At 37.6% G+C, this 12,370-nt stretch overlaps 1 protein-coding gene across 1 annotated transcript in view; it reads left to right on the forward strand.

The window, feature by feature from the left end:
- Positions 1 to 4,305: 4,305 nt before the first annotated feature.
- LOC106880401 (very-long-chain 3-oxoacyl-CoA reductase-B) overlaps positions 4,306 to 12,370 on the forward strand; it is a 42,480-nt gene continuing 34,415 nt past the window's right edge. The window contains exon 1 of the mRNA XM_014930320.3: positions 4,306 to 4,614. Coding sequence (XP_014785806.1) covers positions 4,419 to 4,614 — 196 coding nt within the window. The 5' untranslated portion in view covers positions 4,306 to 4,418. The remainder of the gene's footprint in view (positions 4,615 to 12,370) is intronic.

Genomic DNA, 12,370 nt, shown 5'->3' on the forward strand with positions numbered 1-12,370 from the left:
TCCTCCCCTATTAAATACAACACTGAAACTCTCTATTCCCTCACCCGCTTTATAATATTAATCTTTTATCCCTTCTTCTCTTTCCATACCTCTTTCTTATCTTCACGAACATGTTCCTCTCTCTCTCTCTCTCCATTCCTCTCCTCCCCTCTCCCTCTCTCGTCTTCTTTGTCCTTTTACTTTCGACCCTTTGTCTATTTCCCTCTCTATGACTTTCAACATAGAATATTATAGGAGTGGCTGTGTGGTAAGTAGTTTGCTTACCAACCACATGGTTCCTGGTTCATTCCCACTGCATGGCACTTTGGGCAAGTGTCTTCTACTACAGCCTAGGGCCGACCAAAGCCTTGTGAGTGGATTTAGTAGAAATTGAAAGAAGCCCATCGTCTATATGTATATATATATATATATATATATATATATATATATATATATATATATATATATGTATGTGTGTCTGTGTTTGTACCCCCAACATCGCTTGACAACCAATGCTGGTGTGTTTACGTCCCCGTAACTTAGCGGTTCGGCAAAACAGACCAATAGAATAAGTACTAGGCTTACAAATAATAAGTCCTGGGGTCGATTTGCTCGACTAAAGGCAGTGCTCCAGCATGGCTGCAGTCAAATGACTGAAACAAGTAAAAGAGTAACTCTTTGACTAACCACCATTATTCCCTTCTTAAGTCAAGAAACTGATTTTGTAAAATCAGTTTATTGTTGAAGACTTTACCAGTTAAAAAAATTGTTATTGGCAGAAACTTGAGGTCTCAGTCAAATCAATATCATCAATAATTTCATAAATTTCACAACGAAGAGATTTCACTAAATTTTTGATTTTGAGAAAAAATATATGTTATACATATGTTCACAACCTTACAAAACTGTATCAGCTAAATAAATGATCTTCCCTATATGCTTTAAAAATACTGTAACATACTCATAGCACTCTTTCAAAAGAATTGTTTCCGTTCTCTTTGAGCATACAAAAGACAGATTTAGCCGGGGCAAAATGAGTAAGGCAAAATAAGGTAAATTTGCTTCTTCAGTTCTCCAGAACTACATTTGAAAACATCAATGTCCATCCTTAGACATTTGAAAACATCAATGTCCATCCTTAGACATTTGAAAACATCAATGTCCATCCTTAGACATAAAAATAATCAGAAATGCAGCAAAAATTGAAATTATCTCGATCAAATAAAAGAGGACCTTGGGAAAATGGCACATCATATGAAATTAATGAAACTCAACTAAATAAAAAAAACCTTAACATAAAATGTTCTCTATAACTTCTTCACGATCTGCTGGAGTGGCTTTCGTCCTGATATATTTACGCTCCATTTAGTTAAAGAGAAGAAATTATTGAAATTACACATTACTCATTTTACCCCATTTTAAACATCATTTTGAAACTTGAAAATCCCACATTAGTGTTGGGGCAAAAATGACTTGAAATCCAACAGAGTAAAGAAAATCGATTGTTAAACACCAAAAATTTTCCAGATATTTGATTAGCTACCTCGATTACAATCGGATCAAAGTTGAAGAAAAATTTCCTGGAAAAATAGTACCTGTCACCTGGCTGTTTTGGACTCTCTCAACTTCAATAAGAACAACTATGCTGACCAGTTTTTGCTAGCTAAAGATGATGTGATATTACAAAATAATGATGAAATATTTGCAATGTAATGATTTCAAAAAGCTTGGGAGGAAAAAATGAGAAATCAGGAGTTACTCATTTTACCCCGGATCTAATTTTGCACCATCCCCTCCCACCATATTATCATGTATAAATCCCGGCATTACTAAATGTTTTATTGTTTTTCAACTGGTGCCATGGTTGCAATTTTTGAACAGATGTACTCCTGATTTGGTGCCGTAAGGATTAGAGTTCAGCTTCGTATAAGACAATGTTCTGGAAATGTTCGTAGGTAATACTCGCTTACGATGTAAAGTGAATATTGGCTGCTGATTTAAACACAAGGCTTGCAATTTTGAAGGAAGAGAGTTAGTCGATACCATACTGAAATACGATAAAATCTAATTATGGTGTATACTCGAAAACTTCGGTTAACTGAAGTTATACATGAGAATAAAAAGTAAAACAACAAAAGAACAAGTTAAAGGTGCCTAAATCTAGTAACAAGCAAGGGAGATAATTCTAACAAATCAATTGATTTAAACCAGCTCATCTCGCCCATTTTTTTTACCCATGGTCCCCTTTGACTCCTATTATACTCAGTTGGACCCTCATAGCCATTCAATGTTTAAAAAATCCTATTGTATTTCCATAATTAGATATTATTAGGAATAGCATTAAAAAATTGCTAAAATATTTTGTGTACTGCAGAAGTATAAGTAATTTATTGCGCATAAATTAATTATACTTCTGCAATACACAAAATATTTTAGCAATTTTTAAAATTTATTGCGCATAAATTTTAACAACAAATTCTTACATGGGCTTCGGTTGAGAACTACGGATTTAAACAATGCAGAGGCATGGATTGTCCTTAAAACCGACAAATGCATGCAAGGAGCATGTTTACTCTTATTACTCTCTAGTATCTTATTCTACTTTCTTCACTAAATTGACCAATCTATCTATCTATCTATCTATCTATCTATCTATCTATCTATCTATCTATCTATCTATCTAACACACATACATAGAGGAGGAGAGATAAACATGTGTGTATATATTTCCTTACACACACACACACACTTTATTTCATCGATAGAAGTTACAAAGTGGCTCAAAGGCCGTAAAGGGCAAGTTACAAGTCACTACTTACCTGAAGATCCTGTGGACCTACAGGTGAAACGCAGAACACCAAAACACTGACTCGACCAAAATAAATCATTAATCACTACTATGGTATTGAGTACTGTTTTTTTCTATCAGTACTTAACACTAAAAGGGCACGAGGACACACACACACACACACACACACATACACACACACACACACACACACACACACACACATGTATGTAGGCACGCCTACACAAATGCGTTTCCTTGCCACCAACTTTCAGAAAACTGAATACCTCTGAGTGAAATTTCCAAAAAATATGCTTCAGATTTTGTAGATTCTGATTACACCGGAATTTGTTGCAAAAATATTTCCCCGAGGGTCGAGGTGAGGAGTTTCGGACAATTCACACAAGTGGGATTTGTGTCTTTATAACTTTCAGAAAAATGAATATTTTTTTGCTGAGATTTTTTTCTACAGATACTATTCAAATGGTGTAAATTACAATATTATCGGAATTTAATATAGAAAGAAAAAACGAAAAAAAGAAGAAATTATGGGTTCACACAAATACGTACCGGCACATCAAATATATGTACAAAATGAAACTTCAAATTCAGAAAAAAAAATGTGATATGTGTCAGTCTGTAAGTGTGCGTGCCAATCAATATTTTTCCGCAATAAATTTCAATGCAATCGAAACTTTTACAACCCGAAAGGTATTTGTAGAAGATTTCATTAAAAAAACTTGTCACTTTTCTGAAAATTATGTGGGGGGGGGGGGGGAGGGACACACTTGTGTAAGTATGTAGATACACATTTGCCCACATATATATATATATATAGGTAATCTTCAAGTTTAGGGGAATAAAAAAAAAAAAAAATTCAAGGGAAGTAACTGAACGTCTTACCAGTATTCTCCGTTCATCTCTGTTTATAAATAAATCACACACGTGATTTGATTGACGTTAGGGTTAGGGTGTGATTTATTTATAAACAGCTAGAAGAAAACGGATAATACTGGTAAGTCGTTCAGTTATTTCCCTTGAATATTTTTATTTATTTTTTTTATCCCCCTAAACTTGAAGATGACCATATATATATATATATATATATATATATATATATATATATGTGTGTGTATGTGTGTATACATACACTCACATACGTATATATACATATACATCTACCTATCTTTCTATCTACACATACATGTATATACTGTATATGCCCATATAAGCACGCACACGTTTATCTTTATTTATCTATGTACCTCTCTCACTCTCTATATATAAATTTCAAGCCAGTTTGATAAGTACCATTACGCGAACCTCTCGGCCCTTGAGTCACTGTGATTTCTGTCAATTATTGATGAATGTGTACATGTACGCAAGAGAGAGAGAGAGACAAAGAGAGAGAGAGAGACAAAGAGAGAGAGAGAGAGACAAAGAGAGAGAGAGAGAGACAAAGAGAGAGAGAGAGAGACAAAGAGAGAGAGAGAGAGCTCACATAATATCTTCGTAATTCTCTCCGCTGTTATTCTTATGTTTTTCTCACTCGCCGCTAAGTGGCGCTATTTACCGCCTTCCATGTTATGCTTTCTGTCATAACAATAACTTCGCCGAACCAAACAGAACTTCAAAGGAGGAAAAAGAAACGATGCATGAGGAATTTACCAGCACCATTAGGGGCTTCCTAGGCGTTACTAACGAATACTTTTCTTGTTTTGGTTTCATTGTCTACAGTGTAGTAGTATGTCGTGTAATGACGTCTTTACTTTTGGCTGTTACACAGCCTTTGTTTTCCAAACACGCCGGTTGGTTGCGTCGGTTGAAGTCCATTGGGAACTGGGCAGGTTTGTTAATGCGTTTTTTGTGATCTCTCTTATTATTATTATTAGGTACTACTAAAGCAGAGTGGTCCCCAAAATTATTTACTTTGTTTAAAAAAAAAATTATTTACTAATTTGCATACGCGCGCACTTGTAGGATCGACTACTCACGGCTAGCTAGCGCGGACGCGCGACTGCGCGTTGGGGACCACTCTGCTTTATTTCGATAAAATAAGGACAAGTTGAACACTGGGGTCGATATTATGGACTCGTTCCTTCCCCCGAACCCTGCTGGCTTTGTGCCAAAATTTCAAATCCTCCTCCTCATTATTATTATTATTAATGAGATATTGATGTAAACCTTTCACTGTGTTATGTCCTGTCTTAGGAGCCTCCCCGTTGTTGTCTTTAAGCACCTGTGGCTAACAAACATGTTGGCAGACTCGTTAGCGTGTCCGACTGTATGCTTAGCAGCATTTCTGAGTTCAAATCCAGCCGAAGTCAACTTTGCCTTTCATCCTTTCGAGGTCGATAAAATAGAATTGATGTCATCGACTAACCACTTTCCCTCCTACAATTGCTTGCCCTGTATCAAAATTTGAAACAATTATTATTTTATAAAAGAACGGCAGTGGATTAATACAATTCCTGGGGCGTCGGGTCAAAATGCTTTGCGGTACATAGTTACTGCTCTTTACGCATTAAGTCCAAATCTTGCCTGTTACACCTCGGGACTCAATGTAAGAAAGCGTTAGTCAAATATTGGGATCAATTTAATCGATTAATCTCTCACCTCTCGAAATTGCTAACCACCCGACTAAATTACAAATTATATATATATTAAAAAAAACTGTAGATTGTTATAATTATATGAACCATGCTGTTTTCGTTCTGAGTTCAAACTCCACTGAAATCTGTTTTGCATTTCACCTTTCTGTGGTTTATAAAATAAAGAACAAATCAGGTGTTCGATATAATTGTATGTTTCCCTTCCTATATAGATTTGTGACTTTTAAAAAGGATTTTAATCATTCTTTTTCTGTCTTAATGTCGAATATCCTTTTTTTCTTCTCCGGACTGCGATAGGAAAAGTACGTATTAGTAAAACACTATGGTTGTCTATTTAATTGTCTTCGGCTGCCCTCTTCCCCTATTTCTACTAAATATGCAAGAATTTCAAAGATAACGGTCCAAATCAGAGGGTTTTTAAAAAAATATTAATTGAAGGTCCGATTTAGTTTTCAGATATGCGCATGCGTAATTCATGTTCAAAATTCCGGCTACCCCCTTGTTTGACTATGACTACCCATGTACCAAAATAAATATCATGATTGCGGATAGGGTGGACAACACATGAGATTGCTTTTTTTTTTTCTATGCTAGCTTGGGTTTGTTGAAAGTATAAGGCATTTTACTGCTAGATACCCCTGCTATGGTTAACCATTTGCCTGTTACCTACGTAATGGATTAAAAAAAAAATTCCATACCTCTTTGAAAGTACAGAGCTATCGCTCAGTATTTTGACAGGGAATTGTCAACAAATTTCGTGTGTTTACATTCTGTAAAGTGCAGAATGTAAACATTCACACACACACACACGTGCGTTCACGCATGCATGCATATACATTCTTACGAATGTATATATGACAGACGTTGTACAATTTCTGTCTGCTAAATTCACTCATAAGGTATAATTTATTCAGAGCTGCAGAAAACACTTTCCCATGTGGTTGAGAAGCAAACGTCTTAACTATATTGTCATATCTGCAATATTCAGTTACCTGAGTTTATATCCTACCTATTTCAGTGTTTTGAAAATTTTCTTTATCGATTTATGATGCTGTAGGGAAGTGGTTATACGCCATTATGTGTACTCCGCTTCCGTACATTAAATTTCTTGAAGAAACAACGGAACGCAGATTCTGAACTATCAACACAACAATATTTATTACAATAGAATTCGGCAGTACTTCGCCCTTTGGTTACTGAGACGCTGTCAATGAAGTTGCGTGGTTATTTGTGTAGCTCCAGAGTTGGGTTGTTGGAGAGAGCTGCGACGACGTCTAGGCTCTTCGTCGGCCAGCGAGAAAGAGAATGAAAAAGGGCGCGAAAGCTTGGATGTCGATGACTACGCATACGCCTGTTCCTGTATTCCATCCGGAACTAGTCCCTGCGCATGCGTGGATAAGCTTTCCGGAAATGTCGTCTGCTATTAAGGCGTCACTACATGGCTCCCCCTCGAGTGCTGCAAGCATGAAAATAGAAATTTGGAGTGGCGCCTGAGGCAAGATGGCTACCGAAAGCACCCACAAGATGTGGCAGAAATATATATAAAGAAAAATCAAAGAAAGTGATGTACAATTGTGAGATACATGCATGCAATGTACAGAAGAATTGACAATGACAAAACAACCGTGATGACAACTGTCCAGGAAACTGGAATCACACGATGTAAAAGTGATTTTTTTTGTTTTTTCCTGAAAGGAAAGAAAATATGAGTGTACAAGTGTGTGAGAGAAAACACAGAACATAGTAAAAGTGTCTGTAGAGAAAAACCAGTTCATATTAAAGTTACACAAGGAGAATAGAATGTTCATACGCAGGAAGTTGTGGTCAAGGAGCAGAGTTGTAGTTGAGCGTCAATGCTGGGACCTGTGTTACCTGGTACGGAATATTCTGGCTGGTTAGTTCTGGTCTGTTGATCGTGAGTGGAAACATCCACTCTAACAGGGTCGAGATAAAACCGCGCTTGTTGATGTTGGTGTTGCTGGCGATGACAATGGTAGACAGTACATTGGTGGTGAAAACGTCTGCGCTGGAACTGGCTGTAGCTGTGTTCTGTATGTGTGTGGTGGTTATGTTGTTGACGGTGGTGTGTGTGGTGGTTGTGACAGGGCGTCTATTTGAAAGATACCGTTGAGTGGCATTGCTTGAAAATGCTGTCATGAATTCGGAGCTGTGAGCGAAAATGACCAAAAGATCCCGTGCAAATGAAGATAAGCCAGAACTCTTCCATTCTCCGGCTGAGAGAAACGGAGAGGTGACGAAAAATGCTGAACTGGGAACAAGTAAGCATCAAAAAATGTTATGTACTCACTGAAATGTAACTGTGCATTTTACTGCTATTTTCAGCAAGTAGAGGACGCTGTGTAAGAATGAATTGACGTCTCGTGAAACATGTAGGAAACTGCTCAAAAAGTTGTTAGGATGAAATAACCGTGAAGTTTTTTGTGTGAAAAACCACAAAGGTCTCAGCCGCAAAGAAGTCTTTGGTTATAGAATCTGGAAGTCATTGACAAAATGAAAAACTTTAACGTAGGAAAATTTACTTAGCTTTTCACTTGTGATGGATGAGAATATAGTGGCAATCCTGAAGTTGTGAAGCATACAAATTCAATGGCTGTTGAAACGAGGTCTGTAGATCTTTTAGCTCGGGGTACCAATTTACAAAGTACCGTGTGATGACCAAGAGAAAGTCCTGCAGCTGTGGAATAAGCTGATGCGAGTGAGTGTGCGCATTCTCTATTTGTGACGAGCATGTTGAGAGACAGGCGACGGCTCGTGTAGTATTATCGGTTGGTAGTTCAGATTTTTGGCTGCAGTTGTTCTTGATTCGGGGTCACCAATTGTAGGGAATTGGTTGAACCGAATCACGTCGGGGTCACCAATTGTAGGAAATTGGTGACCCCCGACGTGATTCGGTTCAACCAATTTCCTACAATTGGCCTGCAGCTGTGGAATAAGCTGATGCGAGTGAATGTGTGCATTCTCTATTTGTGATGAGCATGTTGAGAGACAGGCGACGGCTCTTGTAGTATTATCGGTCGGTAGTTCAGATTTTTGGCTGCAGTTGTTCTTGATTCGGGGTCACCAATTGTAGGGAATTAGTTATACTGAATCATGTCGGGGTCACCAATTGTAGGGAATTGGTTGAACCGAATCACGTCGGGGTCACCAATTGTAGGAAATTGGTGACCCCCGACGTGATTCGGTTCAACCAATTTCCTACAATTGGCCTGCAGCTGTGGAATAAGCTGATGCGAGTGAATGTGTGCATTCTCTATTTGTGATGAGCATGTTGAGAGACAGGCGACGGCTCTTGTAGTATTATCGGTCGGTAGTTCAGATTTTTGGCTGCAGTTATTCTTGATTCGGGGTCACCAATTGTAGGGAATTGGTTATACTGAATCATGTCGGGGTCACCTATTGTAGGAAATTGGTTGAACAGAATCACGTCGGGGGTCACCAATTGTAGGAAATTGGTTATACCGAATCACATCGGGGTCACCAATTGTAGGGAAATGGTTTAACTGAATCACGTCGGGGTCACTAATTGTAGGGAAGTGGTTATACACCATTAGGTGTACTCCGCTTCCGTACATTAAATTTCTTGAAGAAACAACGGAACGCAGATTCTGAACTATCAACACAACAATATTTATTACAATAGAATTCGGCAGCACTTCGCCCTTTGGTTACTGAGACGCCGTCAATGAAGTTGCATGGTTGTTTGTGTAGCTCCAGAGTTGGAATGTTGGAGAGAGCTGCGACGATGTCTAGGCTCTTCGCCGGCCAGCGAGAAAGAGAATGAAAAAGGGTGCGAAAGCTTGGATGTCGATGACTACGCAGGCGCATGAGACTCTTCCTGTATTCCTTCCGGAACTAGTCCCTGCGCATGCGTGGATAAGCTTTCTGGAAATGTCGTCTGCTATTCAGGCGTCACTACAATGCCTTACAAGACTATTCAATCGATGCCACTACTTAACTGGTGTTTTAATTTAATGACTCCAGGAGAATGAAGGGCAAAATTGGCATCAGTAAGATTTGAACATAGAAAATACTGTTTGGACACTCTAACGATTCTGTCTGCATATTTTCTCTTTTATTTGTTTCAGTCAATTGGGGCACTACCTAGGAGGGTTTAGACAAACAAATCGATCCCCAGTGCTTATTTGTTAAGTCTGATACTGATTCTATCGGTTGCTTTTACTGAATTGCTTAGTCGTGGGAATATAATTAAAATAACTAGTTGTTAAGCAGTGGTGGTGGGGCAAACACATCACAATCACACACACATACATTCATAGGGAAAACCCCTAAGCCATTAGGAATCACTGCCGAGATGATTAAAATTTCTGGTGGTGTAGGATACAGCTTAGTCACCTTTATAGTTAATCCGGTTATTCAGGAAGGCACCATCCCCAGTGGCTGGTGTAGTAGTATTATAGTTTGCTGCTACAAAGGTAAAGGTGATGCCTTAAATAGAAACAACTACAGAGATATTAAACTGCTAGACCAAGTCATGAAAGCTACTGAGATGGTTATAGCTCAGTTGATTAGGAATAGAATTCAACTAGATGAGATGCAGTTTGGTTTTGTATCTAGGAAGAGTACCACAGATGTCATCTTGCTAGTGAGACAGCCTCAGGAAAAGTACTTGGCCAGAAGTAAGCCATTGTACTTAGCCTCGTCAACCTGGAGAAAGCTTTTGACAGAGTTCCCCACTCTGTTATCTGGTGGTCTCTAAGCAAGTTATGAATCTAGGAGTGGCTTGTTAGAGTTGTACAAGCCATGTATGTGGTGCTGTCAGTGGCTGTGAATACAATGATGAATTTAACGTACTTCTTAAGCCAAGACTTCATAGTTGGGGAGCAAATTTCTTAACCACACAGCTATGCCAGCACCTATACTAATTGATGGAGTACGTTCTTCATCATTTAATGTCCGCTTTCCATGCTAGCATGGGTTGGATGATTTGACTGAGGACTGGTGAAACCAGATGGCTAACCAGGCTCCAATCTGATTTGGCAGAGTTTCTACAGCTGGATGCCCTTCCTAATGCCAACCATTCCGAGAGTGTAGTGGGTGCTTTTACGTGCCCCGGCATGAAGGCCAGTCAGGTGGTACTGGCAACGACCAAGCTCAGAATGGTGTATTTTACGTGCCACCTGCACAGGAGCCAGTCCAGTGACACTACAGTATCAATAATGTAGTTTTTTTTTCATAAAATAAATTCACGAAATGAAGTTTCGCTTAGATAAAGGAAAGTAAAATGGTAATAGATGTACAGGTTGATTATATACATGTATATGTTAATGGTCAGATCACTAATTTTTTTCATTGCCATGTGGTTTATTATATCAACATTTTTCAATTTAGAATGAAATATAGGACAAGTTTATTGTTTTGTATGAGACTAGCAAATTCAGATTCTATGCTGTACTTGGGAAACATAAAATTGGAGAGCTTCTTGCAAGATATTGCATGAACACAACTTATGACAACTAATCATGATCCTCCCAAATATGTAACCTGAAAGTTTGTTAGAGGATTGGGGTGGTAAGGGTAGCATGGATGGTAATATATTGAGCGGTAATTAATTTTGTTGATAAATGACCGAGTTCAGTATCTGCCAGTCAGCTCTGACATTGCATTTTATCCCACTGTTGGCCTACTTTATGCAGTTCAATAGACAACAGCTCCAATGCATTATCTGTTTATGTACAAAAGAGTGCTGAAAAGTTTCTGATTTTGGGTAAAAGAAAACACAGGAGGATCAGTTAATTATGATTTTATCCAACATAATCCCCTTGCAGATTCACGTATTTATTGCAGTGGTCTTTCAGTTTTTCTAAACTCAGTAAAAGAACTTGGAAGGTTGGGCCTCCAACCAGGCCTTTTGCAAAACCCTTTAAGCCAAGAACTTTTCGGTACCCTCTCGTATAGTGGGACATATTTGAGCTTTGTACAACATCCATTACCTAACAAAGTTAAATTATTTCTAGAAACATCAGGACTATGAAAACATGGCAGACTTTATTTTTTCTAATTAGAATAGTCATTAAGTAACAAACTAAGCTACTGTTGATACATTAACACTAAAAAATACAACAAAAAAGAATTTTAAATTTATATGCTTTAAGTTAATAACTTTGGTGAAATTGTATTTTACTTCAATAGTTTTTAAATTCTTTTATCAAAAATTAGAGCGGAATTAAGTGTAACATAATTAGATATGTTAAAAGCCTTTTAGAGAGGCTTATCAGTGTATAAACCATAGGTTATTTGCAGTAAGCTTCTTAAGATATTAGTTTCCTGCCAGATATATCAAACAATACAATAAATAATTGTTTTTTTTTTTTCTAGTAGGCTGTTGCATTTATAATTTCAGCTAGATTATGAGCAACAGAAAAATGTATTGTCAAATTTAGATTACTTATATAAGTTGTGTAAGGGAGTAGACAATAATTCCCTTGACAAATTTCAAATTGATTTTCTTAGATCTAAGATCTTTATATTTACCACTTTTGGAATCATGTTTCTGATAAGACACCTATGTATTTCAATTAATTTTAAAAACAAAGGATTTGGTCAGATTTAGTAAAATAACTCAATATTATAAAAGGGGGCGAGCTGGCAGAATCATTAGCATGCCAGGCAAAATGACGCTAGGCATTTTGCCTTTCTTTACGTTCTGAGTTCAAATTCCACTGAGGTTCATCCTTTCAGGGTTGATAAAATTAGTACCAGTAGAGGATTGGGGTCAATGTAATTGACTTATCCCCTCCCCCAAAATTGCTGGCTTTGTGCCAAAATTTGAAATCAATATTAAGTTACTGTAAGGTGGTGAGCTAGTAGAATGCTGGGCAAAATGTTTTGCTGTATTTCGTTTGTTTCTTTGTTCTGAGTTCAAATTTTGCTGAGATTGACTTTGCCTTTCATCCTTTTAGAAGCAATAAAATAAGTACCAGTTGAGCACTGGGGTCAGATTAATTGACTT

The sequence above is a fragment of the Octopus bimaculoides genome, chromosome 13 (genome assembly GCF_046866305.1).
Source record: "Octopus bimaculoides isolate indiv1 chromosome 13, ASM4686630v1, whole genome shotgun sequence".
Classification (NCBI taxonomy): Eukaryota; Metazoa; Mollusca; class Cephalopoda; order Octopoda; family Octopodidae; genus Octopus; species Octopus bimaculoides.